The 23856-nt window shown below is 46.2% G+C and overlaps 2 protein-coding genes across 2 annotated transcripts in view; both read right to left on the minus strand.

Moving 5' to 3' along the window:
• The window catches only part of Panx1 (pannexin 1), a 37372-nt gene extending 31197 nt beyond the window's left edge, over window positions 1-6175 (minus strand). The window contains exon 1 of the mRNA XM_021172892.2: window positions 5551-6175. Within this exon, the coding sequence (XP_021028551.1) occupies window positions 5551-5731 (181 nt within the window). The 5' untranslated portion in view covers window positions 5732-6175. The remainder of the gene's footprint in view (window positions 1-5550) is intronic.
• A 6368-nt stretch (window positions 6176-12543) lies between these two features.
• Hephl1 (hephaestin like 1) overlaps window positions 12544-23856 on the minus strand; it is a 61732-nt gene continuing 50419 nt past the window's right edge. Inside the window, exons 15-20 of the mRNA XM_021173073.2 lie at window positions 23037-23143; window positions 21438-21660; window positions 19848-19987; window positions 15212-15374; window positions 14648-14719; window positions 12544-14552 (exon numbers count right to left, since the gene is read on the minus strand). Of these exons, the coding sequence (XP_021028732.1) occupies window positions 14350-14552; window positions 14648-14719; window positions 15212-15374; window positions 19848-19987; window positions 21438-21660; window positions 23037-23143 (908 nt within the window). The 3' untranslated portion in view covers window positions 12544-14349. The remainder of the gene's footprint in view (window positions 14553-14647; window positions 14720-15211; window positions 15375-19847; window positions 19988-21437; window positions 21661-23036; window positions 23144-23856) is intronic.

A 23856-nucleotide genomic window follows, 5' to 3' on the forward strand; every position in this document is an offset into this window, starting at 1 on the left:
GGAGTGCATATCTAATGACTTCTTTTGTGATTGGGTTACTCACTAAGGATGATATCCTCCAGATACATCCATTTGTCCAAGAATTTCATAAATCCATTGTTTTTAATAGTTGAGTAGTACTCCATTGTGTAAATGTACCACATTTTCTGTATCCATTCTTCTGTTGAGGGACATCTGGGTTCTTTCCAGCTGCTGGCTATTATAAATAAGGCTGCTATGAACATAGTGGAACATGTGTTCTTATTACCAGTTGGAACTTCTTGTGGGTATATGCCCAGGAGAGGTATTACAGCCTGATTTTCTGTAGGCATCTTCTCAACTGAAGCTCCCTCCTCTCCAATGGCTGTAGCCTGTGTCCTGTCAATATAAAACTATCCAGGCTATCTAGGCTTCCCAGTAAGTGACAGTGGGGAAATTAATTTACAACAGTCTTGATATCTTATTGGAAGAACAAAACAGACCAAGTGGTAAATGTGAAATAAAATCACTAAAGATGGTTAGGAGAAAATAAATGGATGGTCATCTGCTACATGGGTGAGATAGACTTCTAGTAATGATGGAACAGGGAAAAACAAAACAACAACAACAACAACAAAACAGGTTTCTTTTTGGTTGGTTGGTTGGTTTAGAGACGGGTTTCTCTGTGTAGCCTTGGCTGTCCTGAAACCAGGCTCTATAGACCAGGCTGGCCTCTAACTCATAGAGATGGGATTAAAGGCACGCAATAGGCTTCTTTTTAAAAAGACTTATCTAAGAGTGTGTGTGAGGAGTGCTTGTGTTTCCATGTTCACATGGAGGTCAGAACATAAACATGATAAAACTTCCAAACCCAAGAGTCGAATTTGCAGGAGTCATGTCTAGACAGTCCCCTCGGTGTGCTCCCTTAAATTTGGCTGAAACGCAAACTTAGGACTGCAAGCCATTCTGGGAAATGAGCTCATCTTTCTGGAAGCTGATACTGTTCTCATCTTCCCACCCCGCCCCAGTGCAGGGAGAAAGGGGGCATTTGCAGAGATTATAACAAGCAAAATGTCTGTGTCAGAGTTGAAATTTGGAAAGAATTTTCCCGTCTGTCACGGGGGACTGCTGAACTGACTTACGGCTAGACCATACTCTACTACAGGGTGTTTGTCATCCTGCCATTGAGAAGCCAGTCGAAATGGTTCGCTGGTGCCCTAAGCCTAATGACTCAGGTTTGAGACCCACATGAAGGAAGGAGAAAACCCCCTTTTGTAAGCTATCCTCTTAACACACATGCATATGTGGCACGCATGCACTCACACACACAGATACACAGACGTGGGAAATAAATGGCAACAACAACAATAACAGCAGCAACAACAACAACAATAATAATAATAAACTGAGTAAGGTGACACTTGATACAAGGTGATACAAAAAGTTCCAAACTGTCCCAAGTAGAGAGACTAGATTACTATGCTACAGTGGGCTGTTTACTATGATGTACGCGTGTGGATGCAGAGGGAGAAGAGGGCAAGCTGTCCACTACAATCAGCTTTGCACACAGTCAGAGGCCTGAGTTTACTACTTATACTTTAAAAACACCAACAAGGTCACATATCTGTGCAAGCGGGGCTCTGTGTCCCTCCACTCCTGCTCTTGTTTCCGAGTGTGACTTGGGGCTATGCTGTTATGGGGAAGCGCAGTATCAGCCCACGCTTACACACACAGTATCAGTTATTTGTAACAACGTACGGAAGAGGTTTATTTTGGCTCAGTTAGGTCCCTCCCGGTAGGCGTGGCAAGCAGGCATCTCTACAACAGTGACAGCTACAGGCTACATCTCTGAAAATCCCAGCGAAGAGGAGGGAGCGTAGAGCAAAAACCCCAAGGCCTTCAGTAAGACGTGCCCAGCACACACTGCAGAGGCTTGGATGTCAGATGAAGAATGGCAAGGTAAGGGCTGGTAGAGCAGCTGGCACAGACCCTCTTCTCCACGCCAGTGGCACCATTATGGTTCACCTGTCTTCTGCACAGCGGGAAGAAGTCTCAGAACTATCCACAGCAGTTGCCCAACTGAGTTCTGAGTTCTTATATTCACTCAACAAGCTGTAGTTCACTGACTAAAGTCTTCGAGATGTGAGCAAGGACTTGGAAGTTAAGAGCAGCTCCTTCCATCTGTACTGGTCGCCACTGTAGGGCCAGTTAGGACCAGTGAGCAGCCCTAGACCCAGGGGTCTGCAAAGGCTCCAAAGCCACCTTGACCTCGGCAAGCTCTATCAGTTTCTCTAGCCTACATCCCTCCTGAAGAACCTACAAGTCATAGGTAGAGCAAGGTCCAGTGAGTAGACAGACAATGCTGTTTCCACTGTGGACTTCGGTGGCCCCGACAGCGCCCCCCATCCTGGGCCTGTGTGAGCTGCTACAGAGGGGGAACAGGGTTAGGGGCAACACAGAGTGGTGATTTTAATCAAGGTTTTCATAGACACTCTTCATCAACAGAGGAAAGGCGACGCGGGCAGCGATGAACAAGTTCTAGTTTTAGTTGAATTTAAAAGTTCTAATTTTATATCCATCCTCCTATGCACACTACAAAGCACAGAGAGCAGCCCGTCCCACCTCCACACCAATGGCCACGCCCACTCCAGAGGCAGCAGTGCTGCTGGAGCTCTGGCAGCCACGTAAGTCTCCTACCCCTAACTCCAACTCACCCTGCCTCATACACTAGGAATCTTTTTTTCAAAGCTCGATCTTGTGCCCTGACCACCTGTGCCCTGACCCCTCACTGCTCCTGCGAGTGGCGGAACCCCTCCTTCTGCCTCACCCCGCAGCAGTCTTTGATGCATAGCCTGGCTTCACTCAGAAAGCCCATCTAATAAAATACTATGTAAGGGTATTCTATGTCCCACTGTTCTGCTGGGTCATACCTGAAAGGCAGACTCTAAATCCTGCATGTTTCTACATTCTGCAGCCAAGCACTGGCAGGCTGCACCCCTGGCTCAGGAAACACCTGAGCGTACCCAAATGGATCACCTTTCATTGACTCAAAAAAAAAAGTTTGTAAAGTGGCCTTGATGTACTGTGTATCAGGGACAATAAAATAAAAGGCTGGGCATAGGCACCTAGTAGGTGAGACCATCACATGGACAGGCTATGTGACAAGAGTATTCCAAACAGCAGAGAGGGAAGGGTCCCAGAGCCATGCTTGGAGCTGTCAGGTCCTACCTCACCCAAACTCCAGGGCTGTCCTCCCTGGCAGTGTAGTGGCCAAACTGCTCGTTTCATTTAAACAGCTCCACTATCTCTGGTTGTCTTACTTAATAAATACTGTGACCAAAAGCAGGCTGAGGGAGAAAGGTTATTTCAGCCTACAGCTCTCTTACCACACTGAGGGAAGTCAAGGCAGAAATCAGGGCAGGAACCTGGAGGCAGGAACTGAAGCAGAAGCCATGGAGAAGTGTTGTTTACTGGCTTGCTTCTCATGGCTTTCTCAACCTGCTTTCTTATACACCCCTGGACCATCTAGCCAGAGGTAGCACTGTCCGGTGACCTGGGTCCTCCTACACCAATCATTAATGTGACCAGGGCATCTTTTTGGTTGAGGTTCCCTCTTCTCAATGACTCTAGTTAGTGTCAAATTTTCATAAAACTGCCCAGCACCCTGTAGTTATCACATCTCTTTCTCTCTGTCTGTCTCTCTCTTGGTTTATTTTGCCCTCAATGTCACACAATTAAACTGCACAAAGTTAATCACTGACCATGAACACTGACCTCCCAGGACTTCTGCTGCCTTTATCCCCCACACACGTCTTCCCCTTGAAACTCTTGAGCCCTTCAGAAGACAGGGGCATCTGCCTGAGCCTGAGAGTTCACCTAAGAGCCAGCCAGCCTGGTGCTCAGAGTTCCCACAACTGCCTCATCCTGAAGCCACAGACAGCAGGAAGTCACCAGTGAGCAGACAGTATCTATCTGGATGGTAAAGTCTCACAGGTAGAGAGAGGACCATGCCTCAGAAATCTCCCTATCCCCCAGAGAGCACAGCAAGGCTTGCACACAGCAGAAGCAGACCCTTGCTGGCTGAACCCACTTTGCATGCCTCCCCCCACGATGCCTTCCACACAGCACATCCATCTGGCCCTGCACATCAGGTGCCTCAGAAGCCCATCCAGTCGAGGGACTTTACAGACAGTGATCAGCTCTTCCCTGTCGGCCCTCTGCCTGCACCAGGTGTCCAAGACTTGCTTCTTCAGCACAGGGACCTTTATTCTTGGGGACTTGATGCCTGGCATCTGGTTCAGCCCACAGCTAGAAGGCAGAAACTATCATCAGGACCTGGTTTTCCTTTCATCCCAAGAGCCAGGAACATAGAAAATTCACTTTGCACCATTAATTACTTCAGCAACTTCCTGCCACCCTGACCAACTCAGCCATACAGGGTACAGACTACACACACCAGGCCTTTCCTAACCAGGCTTACCTCAATTCCAGGTCCCACCAGCCTGCTCATGCAGGAATACCCTCTTCTCTCCAGGGTCTGTTAGAATCTAGCCAAGCACCTTTCTGTAGCCCCTCCCTCATCCCTCAGGGGACCCATCTTCCTTCCTCAGCTCACCCCTCATCCATGCAGAAGCCCTCTCACCTGCATGCCCCAGTGCAGGTCCATGCTCTCCCCTCCTACATCCAGAAGCTATGTGCCCTCACTATGACTCACTGAATGCTGCTGTCAACAGCCTCCCAATCCCAGGTGAGCGTGCATGTGCCTTCTGTAGTAATCTGATCCAGGCCCATATACCCTCAGCTCCCAGAGGAAGCCCTCTACTCTTGGCTGACACCGCACGTTGAGCTTCCTTTCGGGGAACATGTAAGTCTCATCTCAAAATCAACAGTCTCATCTGGGGCTACCCACACCTGACACAGGTGTTCCTCCAGGTCCTGCCCCACCTGCAAACGCCCTTGGCCCTCCTATGCTACTTAGCTGCAATTCACACCCTCACTCAGGTTATAAAAGTTAGGATAAACAGGACCACTCACTCTGCATCATGATCTTGCCCACAACGCTAGACTTTGGAATTGCACAAAACTATTAGGGGCGAAATGAGAGCTTATATGAAGGGGATTGGGTCATTTCTTCATCTTTCATTCATTGCAAGGCTTAGGCTGAGTCTCCTGCCTCCAGGGGCAGTTAATCCCCAGCACACATAACCCTAAGACAGAACTCAAGTATCATTTAAAGGCAAGACAGTGAAACAGCACCCTGTATGTGGAACGCTTGTCTTTACATTCTCCCTGGAACCACTCAGGAAATTATAGGTGACTGTACAATTACTGGAGAGAGGAGTAGGGAGAGCAGTTTTTTGGCACGTCTCGCAGCAACAGGCTGAATGTAACTCCAAGCCACAATAATGAGGCGCAGGAGACAAAGGAACTGGAAAGAGGATGCTAGAAAGTCAACAGAGGTACCCAGGTTACACATGGGCGAATAATGCTTCAGAATCGCTACATTAGGAGGGGCGTGCGGTGAAATTTCTCAGCAACCAACCTCAGACAATGCCAGCCTAGCCCAGACTGCCCCTGCGCCCCTGGCCTCACCGATGGAGATCTCCTGAGCGAAGGCCAGTGAGATGAGCAGCAGAGGTAGACCCACGGCAATACATGTGACCATCTTGTCCACCGCCAGCTCCAGTCGCAGCCCCTTGAACTTGGGCTCGGTGGGCTCCTTCAGTAAGAAGTCCGAGAACACATACTCCGTGGCCAAATGGGCGATGGCCATGGTCAAGGCGCACCGGGTGCCGCGGGACCGGCAGCCGAGGGCAGGCGCGGGTGTTGCTGGCAGCCGGGGCGAGACGCCGAATCCGCGCGGTCACCGACCGGGCGCGCGGCTTCCGCTTTCCCTTCCCGGGCTCCCGGGCGGGCCCAGCATTGCACCGCCTTGGCTGTCGCTGCACCTACCCCGCAGGGACCGCACGGGAGCTGCAGCTGCCTGGGACCGCCCCAAGCACCGCAGGGCGCACGAGCCCCGGAGCTCCGGCGGCAGCAATCACACCGGTGCTAAGCCCCCGCGGGCCCGGCGCGCGCGACACCAGGACTCCCTCCGGCCACTCCGAGCGCGCAGGGACAACAACGTGCCGGGAACAAAGCTCTTCGCTACAGCTGCCCGCGCCCGCCCTGCGCGTTCGGCTACAGAACCGAGCTCTTCCGGAACCTACGCGGGAAAACTAGGTTCCCAGGGGCGAGCAGTTTCCGGAAGCGCGCTGACGCGGGCGAGGTGGGCGCGGCTGCAGGAGACCCTAGAACTCAGACTGGCTAAGGATAGCCCCACCCTGTCTCCCTGAGGTTGGTCTTGCCACTACCATCCCTGTGCTGTTCACACAGGATTTAAAAAAAATTTTTTTTAAATGTGTGTGTGTGTGTGTGTGTGTGTGTGTGTGTGGTTTTGCACTCCTTTCTGCTGACAGCCTCCCTCCCCTGAGCACGAGCTAGCCCCTTTCTAAGCATTGTCCACCATTGTGAGAGCTTTGATGCTGAAGATGAACCCATGTCTTGTGCAGCTCTGCACGCTAGACAAGCGCTCTACCACAGCACCACACCCCAGGGTGCAATCCGGGTTTTGTTCAAAACAAAACAAAACAACAACATCAAAAACAACGGGTGCCAGAAAAAGGTCGAGATAATCTTGCGGTGATGACCGAAAGTATATTGTAGAGAGGGCTTGCATCTTTCCAAAGTTCTGTAAGGGGAGGGCATGCCCAGCCCTCTACCTTCCTGTCTAAAGCAGTAGTCATGGTTCCTGAGGCGCCAACTGCTGTGTATGTGGTGTTGGTGAGCTTCTTCTGAATACCTCACCTACAGTAGACAATGAGGCATTCAAGAAATGTGCCAACCATTTGCGGCAAACGGCCTTGGAAGGTGAATGTGCCAAGCATAGACGCCTTCCCTGGGCTGTGTACATCAGCGGGGTCTGAGGAGGGTAACTCCAAGGCCCACATACTGGACCTCTAAAGACCGTCAGAGACCTTCGCAGCCCTGTGTTGACAATGCTTCACTCAATCCTTTCTCAGACCTCAACTATTGTCTTCTACCTTTCCCTAACCACTGTTGTTGGTGCTGGCACCCAAAGTAGAAGCCTGGTACTCCATTTTTAGAGTTTCCATCACTCTTGACAGCTGTGCCAACCAATTCTGAATTGATGTGCTTCTCTTTTCTAAATATGGCAGACTTGACAGTTCCCCACCGGCACAGCCAACAACCAGCACCCAATTTACCCAGCCATCCCTCACTGCTTACAGGAAGGCATCCTCCAGACCTCCTAACCTTTCTCCAAATGGCTATGGAGTGCTGGGAGATAAACGTGGTACTTGCATGCTTTAATTAATTTTACTCAGACAGTCCTAAGTGAACCTCTTTCACCAGTTCCCACTCCTGTCTGCTCCTCGAAAGGCATGTGGCATGGGATTGGGGTGACACGGGGTTTCACAGCCTGAGGGGACGAGTCTGTTTGGGGCAGGTAGAACTGTGCTGAGTATTTTCTAGGAACCAGTAAGTCACACACGCAGTTTCCCTTCTCTTTCTGCCAAGATCAACTCATCCAAGAGGAGAAATGGCCCCTTGGGGAAGCCTCTCATGACCCCTGCCCTAGTTGGGATGAGTCAGGCACTCTCTTGGTGCCCCCAGTTCTCTAACGCCCAGCTCACTCTGGGCCGGTGATAGTGGGTTGCTTATCTGTTCAGTGATCACACATGGACTTCTGAGGCTCTCGGTTGGGTCTCGCAGTAGTTTTATAAACTTCCCCCATCCTGGTAGTTTTGTTCGTTCATTAAGACATCAGTCAAAGATGGATGAGCTTAAGAGAGAATAAAGAGAAGCTGTTGGGAACTGGGAAGAAGAGACACCTGGCACTGGTGTGGGGTCAAAGATGGAAGGTGGGGCCGGAGCATAGTCTGAACTTGTAGGGAGTGGCGGAGGGAAGTGCTGTACAGAGCTGGGCTTTAAAGCCCTTGCTCTTCAACAGTGTGTGGAGGGGAATGGAAGGAGCGCTGAAGTGACAAGGCTTCCAAGGTGTGCAGGAGAAGTAAAGAAAGCCTCAGACCGATGGTAGAAACAAATGGGTATAAGAGCTGGGTATGAGAGCTGAGGGAACCATTTTCCTTACTCCAAAAAAATCAGACCAAAAAAAAAAAAAAAAAAAAATCTCTGGCCTGGGCCAACATTTCTGGGAGGAAATCAGAAGGTAAAAGCCATGATCCCAGTGCCTAGGTTCGTTACTTAAGCCTCAGTCTGTCACCCAAATAAGGATGGTCTGATAGGCTCCCCTCAGATTGTCCTTAGAATCCAACGGGATACCAGAGGAATGTAGTGACACACACTTGCAGTCCCAGCACTTGAGAGGTAAAGACAGGAGGCCCAGAGCTCAAGGTCACTTATGGCTACACACTGAATTCTGGGCAGCTTGGGCTACATAAGACTATCAAGATAAGGGTGTGTTATTTTTTAACAACATTTCCTGAATTGTACACTATTCCCATTAATAATCTCAGGACTCTAACATGTCAAGTGAAAGTATGGCCAAAGTGTTTTACTTTATTTTATTTTTCAAAATAGACCCTAGGTTTTAGTGTAAAGTTTGTTTCTGTGTGGAAAGCAGAGGTCTATGTGAGTGATATTCCTCTATCACTCCCCAGCTTATTTTATCTTTCTTTCTTTCTTTCTTTCTTTCTTTCTTTCTTTCTTTCTTTCTTTCTTTCTTTCTTTCTTTCTTTCTTTTTTCGAGACAGGGTTTCTGTGTATAGCCCTGGCTGTCCTGGAACTCACTCTGTAGATCAGGCTGGCCTCAAACTCAGAAATCCATCTGCCTCTGCCTCCCAAGTGCTGGGATTAAAGGCGTGTGCCACCACGCCCGGCTTTATTTTACTTTCTTTTATTTTATTTCATTTTTGAGACAAGGTCTCTTGCTCTCTGAAGCTGAAGCTCATCAGCTCGGGGAGCAAGACAAGCTGGCCAGCAAGTGGCAGGTCCCCCTTGCCCCTATCTCCCCAGCTGCCATCACGGCCACATGCCACACCCGGCTCCTTTCATTGCTGCACACAGGTTCTCATATTTGTATGACAATTGCTTTGCCAGTGAACCATCTCCCTAACTCCAGATTTCAATTTGATTTTAGTTTATTTTCAGATTTTCAGAAAATGTGGGCAAATGATTCAGAGTTCTCATATACCCACACTCCTCTATTCAAGTTCTTCAGTGTCATCTTGCAATAGAATTGTGCATTGGTTCCAATAATGAACCACTACGGAATCAATTGTGCATGTGGTGGGGGGGGCACATTTCTCATGTCCTCTAATTTTTTTTTTAAATAACATTGCCTTATGATAATTATAAGGAGTATTGGGGACATCAAGTCTTCCCTGCCCCAATCCCTTCTTGGCTACAAAGTGATCCATGGTGGGGTGTGCTCTTACAGCCAGCCTCCCCAAACTTGGTTTTGCTTGCTTGCCATGCTTGCCATCTGATTACAAGATCTTTAGCAATGAGAACCGTCAAAGCCAAAATAGTCAAGCTCGTCAGACTGGCTGCGCTGTGTGAATATTCAAGTACTATTTGCTGAGTGACTGCCCTGCACTACATGATGGCCTGCAGTGTAGGTGCAGCAGCGAGCAGTACAGGTCAGAAGGTCTCACTTCCAGGGAACCTTCATGCCAGCCAATATGCAGACAAAACTTGAGCTAACAGACAGAAATTACATGCTTTGATTAGTGCTACAAAGGAGAAGACGGGAGATGGGACAGAACAGAAGATGGGACAGAACAGAAGTGGGGGTCACATTGGAAAAAGCAGTCTGAGAAACTCGTGTCTAAAGCAGAAACCCTAAGGAAGAAAAGTGGGATGTGGAGAGGGCAAAGGGAACAGACTAAAGGGCATGGAGAGGAGCAAATGCAAAGGCCCAAACGAGGCAAGAACTCCCAGGAGTTCCTGGAGCAGAGAACCCAGGAAGCTGGAGAGGTGGGCACAGCCTTCACCAGGCCACAGAGACCCAGAATCTGGAGCACTGGAGTGTAATGGGAAGAGGTTATAGTACTCGCCAGGAAGTGACCTGATCAGATCTGGGGGAGCATAGCAGCAGACAGCTTTGTAGATGGAAGGGACAGGATTGGCTTTGTGCAGGGAGCTGCTGCAATGCCCCTGCCAAACCTGTGGACCTGCAATCAAAGCCAAGGTTGGAGAACACATTCTGAATTAGCATACAGGTGAAGTTCAGACTGTGGGGATGGATGCAAAAAGGGCTGCAAGTGCAGACATCTCTCAGGAGACCCTGCAAGTGCAACTGAGACCTTTCCAGTTTCTCCGGCCGGCCGTGTGCCTTGCGTTTTTTGGTCCTTCCTCTGCCCCAGAAGCCAGGAGAGTAGTGTCTCACTTCAGTGGTCTTTGTTAGGCTAGAACCCCTGCTCACTGCCTGTACAGCTGGAAAACGACGTATACCCTCCTTCCCCTAACCTTGTCCTCCCCTGCCCACTTGGAGGACACTCCTCCAGGCTAATATGTCACCACTCTTGTCTCTGCATTTCCCACAACCCACCCAAGGGAACTAATCGAGGGGCTCAGCTTTTGACCATGTATGAACACAATCCCAGCTCCTAGCTGAACATGGCACCACTCCTCACCTAAAGTCTATAAACCCCTTGCTTTAGGCTACATGTGCGACTTTACTGGCCTCCACCTGTGAGATCAGTGAGAGCTGCCTCTTAATAAACCTGCCTTTCTCTACTTTTAATCTGGTCTAATCTGGCCCAAATCTTCTGTAGTCTCTCTCTCTCTCTCTCTCTCTCTCTCTCTCTCTCTCTCTCACACACACACACACACACACACACATACACACATACACACACACATACACAACCTTATTTTTATATTATCTTATATTTAAATGTACTTTATTTGTTTTTGAGACACAGTTTCTCTGTGTAGTCCTGGCTGTTCTGGAACTCACTATATAGACCAAGCTGCCCTCAAACTCACAAAGATTTTTCTGCCTCTGACTCTCAGGTGCTCAGATTAAAGATAGAGTCATCATACCCTGCTTTATCATTTTATATATTATCATTATTTGTTTATCGTTATTGTAGGACTGGGGATTGAACTTGGGACCTTGTACAGTGTAGGCAAGAGCTCTTCCACTGCGCCACATGCCCAACAATTGCTTTTCTTTTATAAGGATACTTGATTACGTTTAAGGATAATCCGAGATAAACTGTTCATCATCAACAAGATCCTTAGCTTACCACTCGCCTTCAAATACACTTTCTAAGATCTCATTCAGAGCTTTGGGATGAGGGGATGGAACCTTCAGGAGCCTTGCTTACCGTGACAATAACAGAGGGTCGGTGAGAAGTCTCAGCCCTGGAAGGAGGAAAGCTGGCTCGGGAGTCGTGCTGCAGAGCTCGAGGACTTATTGTCCAGAAGGCTCAAGACTGGGATGTAAGATAAAGGTGGAGACACCTCTGGAAACGCTATGTGAATATCCTCATGATGATGCCTGCTTAGGGCACAGGGCTCGGCTTACTGACCGTTGGATGATTTCAAGCAATTGATGGAGCATAAAGAGTCCTTGGGGTCAGACAGTACAGCTGTGGCAGCTCTTTACTTTCTACACTAAAGAGAGACTGTTTGGCTCCATTTTGGCCCTGGTTTGGGCCTTGAGGACAAACCCGAGCCTGGCTCAAGTTTCTGCGGCCTTGTGGGACAGCCTAAGCCTGGCTCAAGTTTTGAGACCTGTCTCAGTCACTTCCATATCGGGGTGACTCAACAAGACCTGTTTGGCCCTGCCTCTGCCCACCATTGCTGATGTAGAGCTTTGCCATTGGCTCTGTCAGTCACTCCATACCCTCTGCCACCCTTCCCTGCCTCCTACGTCATCTTACGCCACCAAAAATCCCCCTCCCTATGTTCCAAATTTATATAAGCAAGAGGCTGATGCTGTAAAGTTGAGTTCCTGCTTTGACAGACTCCCCGCCCAGGTGTGTTTCTTTTGGGCCATCAACCCTCATCATCCTACTCAGCCCCGGAGAGACCCTGGCAGGCCTGGGACCTCTCTCCTCTCGTCCGACTCCTTGCCGGCAGGAGACGCTGGGTTATGAGTTGGGGAAGAATGCCCCTTGCTCTCCACTGTTAATGGTGGACATGCCCCATTGGTGGACATGGCTGGTGACTTACCTCATAGAATGATGTGGAAGGCAGAAACTGATGAAAGAGAGGTGGGACAATCTTTGAGAAAGCAGATTGAGGTGAGGGCCAGGGCAAAGTGGAAAGAGCCTGGCCCTGCCAGGAGCAAGAACTCCTCCTCCACAGTGAGGAAAGGACATGGTGGCTAGCTCAGAGGAGGAAACATTATGGAAAGAACCACACAGGAGCAGCCAGCCATATTATAATGTGTGGTGAGATGTAATTCTGTTCCTTTAATAGGTACAACTGACTTAGTCATGATGGATAAATATCTAAGATAGTTCTGTTTCAACCACTACACACACACACACACACACACACACACACACCCTATAATAACAGGTAATTTTGAGTGAAAACAAATGTATATAAATTGCCATGTGTGAAACTTTATTAAAAAGAGAAATAGTGAAACAAAACTACTTGTGGTTTGTTTTCATTAAAAAAAAAAAAAACTAAATGAAAAAGGGCAAAAAACCTTTTATAACTAAACAGTCTTTGACATAGTAAGGATAAGTAATGGATGCTTGCCCTGCTTCTGTGCAATTGTGCAGCTCCCACGTATGAACTCCACAGAGCAGGTAGTTCAATAAGCCACGCAATCATGTTGTCAGTAGTTAGCAGGCTGGAATTCAGAGTCATTTGGGTCCACTGTTTGACGATGCGGTCAAGCAAACTACAAACAACTATTAGTGGTTGCATCATTTTACCTAAGACTATGGCTTCTATCAATTTCCCCCCACCAGTAATAATAATAATAATAATAATAATAATGTTTAAAAGCATGAAAGATCCCTTCACCAGAGTATTTATTAGGTCCTACTTGTTCACCTGGACATTCAAGTGACCCACCGCAAAGGCAGTGCTCTAACGTCATGTGTCTGGCAACAGCATCCCAGGGCAGCTTGCCCTGAGCTAAGGTAGAATTCCCAGTCTATAATAAACAATGTTGCTTTTATCAATCTTACATCTAATGTCTAGGGAGCCTAAAGAGAGGGTGCATTGTGCTCTTATAGGTTTAGTTCTGTTGTTAAGCATTTTACATTTGTGTGTGTCTTGGCAGCTATATTTCTAATTTCTAACACTGATTTAATGGTTTAAGAAATACCAGGGCTACTCTTTTCTAGCTGCCCCCCGCCCCCCGCCAGAGGTCTTGTCTTTAACAAGCAGAGAATGCAGGATTTTAAAGGTCCTTTCTCCTCCTTGTCAATCAGTTGCATTGATATATGCCTCCTGCTACCCCTCATATGATGAAATCATAACTTTCATAGAAGATGCAGATGTGGAAAAATGCCCCCTAAATGAATGAAAAGTGAGAGTCGAGATTCTGGCAGAGACAGGGAGCCTCTGGCTTATGAGGAAGAAGTCAAGCCTGCTTCTCCACTGATTTTAGCCCTCCTGCAGCCTGAAATAAAAAATGCTGTAGTCAATTTTTGAAAGTACAGGCGTTGCCAAGGAGACACATGGTAAAAATGTAGCATGAAGTGAATTGTAAACATTCAAGTATTCCTACAGGTTGAATTAAAATCAGCAGCAATGAAATAAATAACCGTATAGCTTTGGTATGTATAACAAACAATGCGTGGCTCTCTGCGTTAGAGGAGGAAGGTCAGGAGAACTACTGGGGGGTCTCCGGAGGATTCAGGAGATCCCACTTCCATCAGTGCAGATGGACTTGGACCTCCCACAAACTCCTCGGGAGCTTGTCCACCTTGGAACAACTGAGGGCACAGTTTCATGTGACACCAGTTCCATGTTTAGCACCAGTGTGACTCCAGACAGACAGATGTCCATGGCACTCTAATGTTTTCTAGAAGCTACGCATCTAGAACGTTGGGCTAGCCGAGGCAGCGTTGTTTGACTTAAGTCAGTGAAAACATCTTCCAGAGGGTAACCTCCCAGTTGTTCACAGCAGACTGAGGGTCAGCAGCGCTCTCAATCCAGTGCATTTTCCTTTGTTGTGTGTTTTATACCTGAGAATCATTCACAGCCAGTTAAAAAATAAATAAATAAAGCACATTGCTTTGGATGACACATTCTAGAGGTCCAGAAGCCTGATCTAGGATACAGTGTCCAAGTTCCTTGGTGAACAATGCATCGGTCCCGTTTCTGTTAGCTACTGTGCGTCCAGTTGTGGAACCTGACCCGCTCCTGCTGAGCAGGGAGTCGGAGCATTCACAGAGCATCCGTGGGGAGTGCACAGGACTGGACTTCCCTGTAAGCCATCTGCCTCCTTGAAGATCGGAGTCTGAGGGCGAGAACCACGGTGGCCACTAGAAGGAGGAGTCCCAGGATGAAAAGGATGACCAGGGCTGCCTTAGCTCCTCTTGGACGCAGATTCTTGCCAAAGAAATAGAGCTCTTCCTTGCCTGGTTGTTCTGTGGGAAAGAAAAGTGAGGCATCAGATACCTGCCTTTCCCTGGGAATAAAACACTGAAGCACAACCACAGCAATGATTCATAGATGTCATTACCCTGGGAGGGCACTGTGACTGCATGAGATCCTGCTCCAGAAGGCGTCTTGGTAGAATATGGAATCCTGTTGTCTGCACAAAAAATAAATAAATAAATAAATAAATAAATAAATAAATAAATAAAAAGTTAACTGTTTCTAAAAGAAGACCTGTCCGTGGTACATGAAAGTCATCTTTTACCAGTAAGAACTTTACCCTTCCAGTTCTGTCATCTTTCTTCATCTTTCTTGCATTCTTACTGAGCTATTTCACACCAGTGTCAAGTATCATGCCCCCCTCAGCTTCCCTATCTCTGCTCATCCACTGAGAGCCCTCTTTAAATCATGACATTGTAAGCTCATGACCCAGACATCAGACACACCCTCCTGCTACTGCCCCTGGACCCTGTGCTCTGCATTCTATTTTTGTCTGTCTTCCTCCACCGTGATCACATATCCATGTATCTGTCTCTCTCACTTGACTCTGAGCCCGTCAGGGTTTGTACCTGTGTTTTTCTCATGCCTCCTGATTTCCAGGTCTACAGGAAGATTGGTGCCATGAGCTAGCATCACTGACAAACAGTACCTATGTTCCTGAGGACAGTGTAGGTGGTCTCCATGCCCGCATGAATGTGGTCGGACACATGGCAGTGAAGAAGCCACGTCCCTGGGTGATCAGCAAACAGCTCAATGGTTTGAAATGTCCCAGGAAAGAGATCATATACGTCTTCTCGGTAGGACTTATCTATCTGTGAAAGTGAAAGGAGAAAAAAAGTAGAAAGAAAATGTAAAGCTGTTTTTTTTAAAACAGATCACTTTGATAAACTTGCAGTGACCACTGTCTCCAATGGCCTCAAACCCTCCTATGCTGATACTTATAATCTCCATGCTTCCCTCCTAAGCTGTATGAGGTTAGCCTGTGTGTGCAATAACGTATATGATCAAAGAAGCATTCCTTTGGATAAGAAAGCTATAAGGGACATACTTGATATGTTCTTCTCTTACTCTCTTGTCTTTTAGATTAGTCAGTCTGGGTGAAGCTGGCTCCCTCATCACACCCACAAGATGAGGAAATTAAGCCTTCAGTCACAGACACCTAAGTGAGCCTGAAGATGGAGTCTGTGGTTCCGGTCAAGCCATTGACAACTACTTGGCCCAGCCAGGCCTCATGAGGGACACTAACTCCAATCCAACTAGGCCACTCCTCCAGAGTTCTGATCCAAAAAGAACACAATAGTTAAGTGTTTGCTGTTCGGAGCACCTGAGTTATAGAATGCTTTGTTATGCATCAATAAGCAGGACTGCAAATCTCCTCTGACAGATTGACCAATGGGAGGGGGAGGTGGGGAGAGAGAGACAGAAACCACGGATATGAGGTAGGAAGATGAACACCACTAAGATCTTACTGTGAAAAGCAAATATTGCAAACAAACAGCTCTGTGTTAAGAGATGACAATTTATAGACTGTGAACAATTGGAAAGCTCACAACTGTTGGTATTCTGTCTAGATTCTACCCTCACAGTGCCTGGCAGCAGCCAGGTAAGCTCCTCCCCAGAGTTACCTGGCAACAGCCAGTTAGGCCTGGCCAACTAAAAAAGGGGCTGCTTGCCCCTTCCTCTTGCTTCTCTTGTCTCTCTTGCCTCTTGCCTCTTGCCTCCTTGGTCCCCCTCTCTCCCCATTCCCTTCCCCCTCTCTCCACATGGTCATAACCAGCCTCTTCTTCTCTACTTTCTCCTTCTCTCTGCCTTTCTCTGCTTCTACTACTCTCTTAACACCTTCCCCATGCCCTAAATAATCTCTATTCTATGCTATATGGTCGTGTGGCTGGTCCCTGGTGTGTGGGGTGGTGCCTTCACATGAGCTAGCCGAGGCACCACCTTCCCCCAGACCTCACCACACCCCCATAGAACATATTCTTATACTTCCTTTCTCTTTTTATGATCACAACAACAACTATGAAATAACATTCAAGGAGAAATAGGAGGTGAATGGAAAGACGGCTCTGTGGTTAAGGCTACTTATTCTCGTAGAAGACCTGGACTCAAGTTCTAGTATATCCATGGTACAGTTCCAACCATCTATAACTCCATTGCAGGGGATCTGGTGCCCTTTTCTGACTCTGGGGCCACCAGGCATACCCATATGTGTACAAACATACATACAGGCAAAAGCTCACACACGTATAATATCTATCTATCTATCTATCTATCTATCTATCTATCTATCTATCTATCTATCATCTATCTATCTGGAGTATTGGGATTAAAAGTGCACATCACCACTTCTGGCCCAGAAAATAAACTTTTGAAAAGGAAAAAAGAAGTGGGCAGCATGAATAATATTGATTCTAAAAACAACACCAATCATATTACCACTTTCCAAGAAGTCCAAGTGGCTTCATTGCAACTTCTATCACAGACATAAAGAAGTAAGAGCGATCCTAAACAGGCTCTTCTAGGAACTGGAGGCCAAAGAATGTTTTCGAACTCCCTGACTTTACTCTGATTTAAATAAATGCTTCTTAGTAGCCTGCAAAGAAGCTGATCTCGGGCTGGAGAGATGGCTCAGAGGTTAAGAGCACCGACTGCCCTTCCAGAGGTCCTGAGTTCAATTTCCAGCAACCTCATGGTGGCTCACAACCATCTGTAATGGGGTCTGGTGCCCTCTTCTGGTGTGTCTAAAGAGAGCAATGGTGTACTCATATGCATAAAATAAGTAAATAAATCTTTTTAAAAAAAGACCTCAGAAGTAATCACTGAGTGTACAGTGGTTGTTTTTAGAGGCTGAAAGCGTAGGGGAGGCAGGAATGGAGAGAGATGAGCAATGGGTACAGTCAGAAGCAGGAAGCTCTGCTGTTGTCTTATATGGTGGGCTGACTACAGATAATGAGCTCGTACTGCATACTTAAAAAGCTCAATGACATGACTGTGACATTTGAGGAGAGCAAGATGGCTTCATTCTGACTTGCATATTATTTATGCAATGATTTATTTGCGTATTATTCAGTGTGTACATAAATGGGAATACCACACTGTAGCCCAGAAAGATGCATAAATTAGACTTTCATGGATTAGTTAAAAATAAAACACAGAAAGACACAAAACTTACAAACTTCACCAAAGGATATGTAGAGATGGCAGGTAGAAACTCAAGACAATGTTCAGTGTAAGAGATAGCTAGTAAAGAGTAAACTGGCCTACAGGGACAAAAAGCAGCAAAATCCCAGGCACAGGTATGGCCAGAGCATGAAAGCACTAGTGTATCTCTGTGGGGAAGGACAGAGTGTACCACCTCATCAGCAACAGCTGGGCAGTCAGAAACGTACATTTGCCACATGGCTTAGCAATTCTGCACATTTTCTCAAGGAAATAAAAGTAGATTCGAAGATATATGCATCTGTTTATAACTTTAACCCTCCTTGGAACCCCTGTCATGTGTCTTATTGGAAAAATTAATAAATTGCTGTGTCCATCAAGTGAAACAAACTTGTCACACATAGGAGATGCATGCAGCCGAACTCCTCTGCTGGACTGGAGATATTGCAAGCTGCATGGCTTCTTTCTACATAATATATATTCACAATATTGAAACTCCATACATCATCATAATCTGTGAAATTTATTATGCTTAGTTTGTTTTTAGAATTTAATATTTTATTTTGCCTGTGTGTGTGCGCGCATGCATGTGTGCACATATGGACACCATAGTGCTTGTGTGGAGGTTAGAGGACAGCTCTCAGGAATTGGTTCTCCTTACACTGGGGGTCCTCAGGGATCAAACTCAGGTCATCAGCCTGCAGGGCAGGCATCTTTGCCTGATGAGCCATTTTGCAGGTCCAGGAAGAGGAATAATTTATTTGCAGTTTGGGAGGCTGGAAGTCAAGATGAAGGGGCCTGACCCAGGAGGCACTTTTTTGTTGCACTGTCCCATGGCTAAGGGCACAAGGATACAATGTAGAAAGCAAGAGTTCAAGCTTGCAGCCTCAGAAATATGATTGGTGTCTCTCTATTCTTGAGGACTCGATCCTGAAACTGACCACTTGCCATCAAGCCCCGCCTGCCACGTGCTAGGACTGGAGATCAAGTCTCCAGCCTGTGGCTTTGGGAAACACATCCAGATCACAGCAGAGACAGAAATAGAGCAGTACTCACCAAATGTTCAGCTTGGTCACTGGAGTGACCTACGGGGGTGATGGGAAGCTGAGGCTGGGTGGGCGATGAGGGAGAGCCTCTGCTTTGATGGCTGGTTGGACCTCTGCTTGTGCTTACAAATACTCAGAATCTTAAATTAAGTGGGAATTTGTGCCGTGTGAATTAAATCTTCATTTAAATATACACAATGTGTGATGAAATTTTTACAATTTTACAATTTTATCATCTAACATTTCAAGTGTGTGCTGAAAAAGCCACATTCTGAAAACTACTGTTTGTTAACAGTCGGTGTGCTTTGGAACAGATGTTTCAGTGGATTGCAGTTGACCCCTGTATAATAGCATGAACTGGTCCTGCGTCCTCACGTATCTATCAGATCTGGCTATATTCTCCATACCCTTGTAAAGAGCACCAGAACCTGGGCTGACAGACTGTTTGGACTTTATCCTTGAACATACATGAGGCGTGTTCTTTAAACAGCTCAGGGGGTGATTCTGCTCTGTAGTTGGCACTGCCCACAGGGCAAAAGGTCACCCATGGTGAATCCCAGCTCTCTGGGGCAATCGTCAAGGTGAAGCGGCCCAAGCTGGAGCTCAAAAGATCCCTTCTACTAGATAGGACTACTTGGTTAACTAGTCAAGGAGAAAAAGAGAGAGAGATGGGAGAACAGGGAAAGAAAGAAGGAAATAATAGGAGGTGAGGGGGAAGGGAAGGGGAAGGGGAAGTGGGGAGGAATGGGAGGGAAGGGGAGAGGATGGGAGGGGAGGGAAGGAGCAGGGGAATCCCCAAACCCTATGAGAGTTCATATAAAGTGTTAACCACAAACTCCAGGGTGGAGACAATTATAACCAGACTTCTGATGGTAAAACTCTCATCTGAAACTCAGAGAGGCTGGTGGGTTACAAGAAATGATACAGACATCAGAAATACCCACCAGAAGAAGGTGTGGCCACCCTGTTCTGTTCTTTAATGTGAGCCTGCCATAGGACTTAGTGCCAGTTAAGCCCATTCCTGTCAGAGATGCATTGAATGTTCCTTCAAAGTCCATCTGAGCACTGTTCCGTACTTACTTTGAACAGAAAGCTCTCTGCATGGTAATGGATTGTGTGTATGTCCACTTCACTTCCGATGCCCAGCAGATACCAGTTAGTCATTGAGTCTTCTGTCATTATGAGGCCAGGGAGGTTTCCAAAAATCTTTCCATTAATGGCTAAGAAGATGAAGACAGAATACCCTCAGTCAGTGGAGGACAGGTACTGCTTATGGTAGTAATGATTCAAGGCCACTAGAATTCTTATCTGCCCAGTAGGTAGGTGCCAACCACTCACACTTGCAGTGGCCCCACTATTCTAGATCTAAAATTCAGATAACCAAGAAATCTTCACATGTAAGGATTGGGGAAAGAAACATCCAAGTTTGTCTTTGACAGCTGTATCTTGAGTGACTGTGTGCTTCTTCAACTATTCCTCATGCTTCTTTAAGAAGCAGACAGTGTGCTGGTGAGAAGTTAGATTTAGATTTATTCCATTCTATACATGAGCAGACAAAACCACAGAGAATCTCGTAGATATGTGTGTAAAGCATATGTATATGTAATGGATGAGTCAAATATATTCTTATATATATTATGTATATTTAAATATATACATACACACTCTGACTCTATTTGAATCTGTGTCTGTTGAATCTGTGTCTGTTGTGTTCTTTTTTTTTTAAAGAAAGATTTATTTATTTCATTTATATGAGTACACTGTAGCTGTCCTCAGACACACCAGAAGAGGGCATCGGATCCCATCACAGATGGTTGTTAGCCACCATATGGTTGCTGGGACTCGAACCCAGGAAGAGCAAGCAGCCAGTGCTCCTAACCGCTGAGCCATCTCTCCAGCCCTATCTGTTGTGTTCTTAATGTTTCACTTTCTAAGGATAACTGAGTCTCTAAAAAGATAGTGTCCTGCAGACTGAATGGACCTCACTATGACCAAAGCGAGCTGGGTTGTACAGTGGTGACCTTGCTCCAACTTCCTACTAATTTTACACTCTGTGCATCATGGCACAACCATGTAAGTTCCATTTGCTGAAAACCAAGATCAAACTAAGAAACTTCTGAGACAGGAAAGAAAGTGGGTCTGAGTGGGGAGCTGGCCAATGTGTTCACATCAACAGCTTCGTGGCCCGGATCAAGGCCCAGCTGTAAAAGTACCTCTTGATGAGAGAGGGTGCACATGTCTGTTCAAATGCACCACTCCTGCTCGAGCTATAAAAGGCAAGCTATAAGAGGGACCTAATTCTGTAACATACACACATTAAAATGAAATTCTTGAGTGACATTTCATGTCCCAGAGAATTAAACCAAACCCTTAATTTTGACTACACAGAAGCTGTGAAGGAGTCACATTAAAACTTATCAATAAGTCACAGTTTAGTCTTTTTTTTTTTTAAATTACTCCTTCACAGCTTAAAGATCTCAGCATTCAGCAATAGCTGTCCCTAAATAGTTCCATCAGAGCCATAATGGCTAGGCTGGTTTGGTCTGGAAAGGGCTTCCGAAGGCTATTTCCAGACATCCCTGGGGGAAGACAAGAGCTCAGAGAAGGGGCTGGGGTGCCATTCATGGACATCTCGCCAACAGTCTTCTCTCTGGCTCATACCCTGCATACCATGCATTTTGTTGCTCTCTTCAAAGTCGTCTGTGTGCTTGAAATCCCGTGGATCTTTATTGAGATACTTCTTGATATTGTCATCCAGATACCATGACTCATTCTCATTGAAGACCAGGAACAACAGTGCAAACTCATAGTCAACATCGCTTCTTCTTCCCTTTTCGTTCAGCACCCCCTCTCGACATGTGATCAGAGGCCCCATCAAACCACTGTATGTATCCTGGATGGAAAAAGTAACCAAGTTCAACGAGCAACTTAATGTGACACCCCATCCCAAGTGTCACTATCCTAATTTAGACACTCTCTTCTCTGGCCTGGCTCACTCCACTGACAGCTGTAATTTGTATATCACAAGTACTTAGTATGTTTGCCATGCATAATTGAATAAACAAGCTTTCCACACTTCTCATATACAAATTTATTTTTCCAAGTAATCTGTGTGCTTATAAACTCTAGAACATTATTCATAATATTTAATATACTACTAAGAAAAGGGAGAAGATAACTCCTCACTTTAAAAGGTTTTGAGAATTAACCAATCAGATGAGATACAAGTTAACCAATCAGATGAGAGACAAGTTAACCAATCAGATGAGAGACAAGTTAACCAATTAGATGAGAGACAAGTTAACCAATCAGATGTAGACATGCAAATAGGTGGTAAGCATAACCCATGCATAACCAATCCGGGTGTGAGACATGCCTCTCCTAGGCCTATATAAGCAGCACCAGTTCTGGGCTTGGTGTCTCTTTGCCTCTACAATCAAGCTCTCCCAATAAACGTGTGCAGAAGGAAAAAAAAATGACTATATTTTGCATGGAATATGATTCTGGTTTGGACTTTGGTTTATGACGTATGATTAAACACTACTGTAGTTTTGTGTCAACAGGTACATGACTCAAAGTTATCATTGAGTCTTTAGTTGTTATTTCTCAGACTATGATCCAGAGGGTCCATAGTTTTAGTTAAGCTTGGGATGTGCTTCTGGTCCTGAGCCCTGGACGTCATTCAACATGAACAGATGGGTCAGTGAGATGAGATGGCTCAGCCAGGAAAGGCACTTGCCACCAGGCCTAATGGCCCAGGTTTATTGCTGGGACCCACATAGTGGAAGGAGAGAACTGACTGCTTTGCTGACCTTTAAATATGTGTTATGCCATGCATTTGTGTTCATGCACACATACATAAATGTAATTGAAAGGAAAAGATTTTCTAAATCATGAACAAATTCCTGTTCCTGTGGGATACCTGTTTCCTTTCAGACTGGAATATTCTCATGTGATTCAAATTATCTTGAATGTTCTATGCATGAAAATTAAATAACTTCATTCTTATATCTCCATACCAGCAGTTAGCAAACTGAAAACAGTTATAAAGCATTGTATACATGTTAGTGTTGTTCTTATATCTTTGTGTGTCCTGCTGCCTCTGTTACACCCATGGATGGTGCTGATGGATATATGCAGCTGGATTTGGCAGTGGACTGTAGTGTGAGAGCCCTGTTCTAAGTCACACCCCTTTCACACATGCCCATCAGAATGGGAGTGGTTCCAATAGTCCCCTTGCAGCAACCCTGGCTCCTCTCTCCACCTTACCTTCACAAAATTTGCTGTTGAAAAGTAAACCCATGGAATACAATTGGGATCAGAGGGCCCAGGACCGGATCTCTTCGGGACATTCCATCTGTAAGTTTTTATTTCTCCTGAAATTAAAGAGAAAATTCAAATTGGCTCTTAGTTGTACCCGAAGAAATACAAATCTTTAAATATTCTAGTCAGTGGAGATAATTTCTCATGTGCCAGACACGTTCTTATAAAACTCACACCTGGATTCCTATAGCTTCCAACTGAGAAGTTATCTCTGTGTTCTCAGGCTCCAGCCTTTCTTAGTTTGCCTGTTTTTACTGTCAAGTAGCATTCAGGACCTAAAGATGTATTTCATAGTCCACTATTTCTTCTACTTGAATTTTGTGTCTTCTTCCCAGCCTATCCTTCAGTACACTTTGTCCTTGAGGGTCTCAGTCTTAGCCTCCAGTACCCTAATGACTTACTCTGCCAGTTTGAGAGGGCCTTTAATTACCTAGGAGATCCGCTGCCAGGCACACCTGTGAGGGATTTCCTAGATTAGGTTAACCTTACAGCATGTCCACGAGGGAATGAATACCTTGCTTAGGTTAACTGGGGTGGGAAGACCCACTGTAACTTAGGGTGGCATTATCTCATGGCCTAGGAAGACCATTGATGCACGCATTACCTCATGTTTCTGCTACTGTGACTTCCCAGAAATGACCTGGAACCTGGAACTGTGAGCCAGAATTCACCCTTCCTTCCTTAAGTTGCTTTGCCAGAATATTTTACCAAGAAACAGAAAAAGGGAGGCCAGATGTGCAGGCATAATGTTTTTGTGCACTGCGTA

This window comes from Mus caroli, chromosome 9 (assembly GCF_900094665.2).
Source record: "Mus caroli chromosome 9, CAROLI_EIJ_v1.1, whole genome shotgun sequence".
NCBI classification, from domain to species: Eukaryota; Metazoa; Chordata; class Mammalia; order Rodentia; family Muridae; genus Mus; species Mus caroli.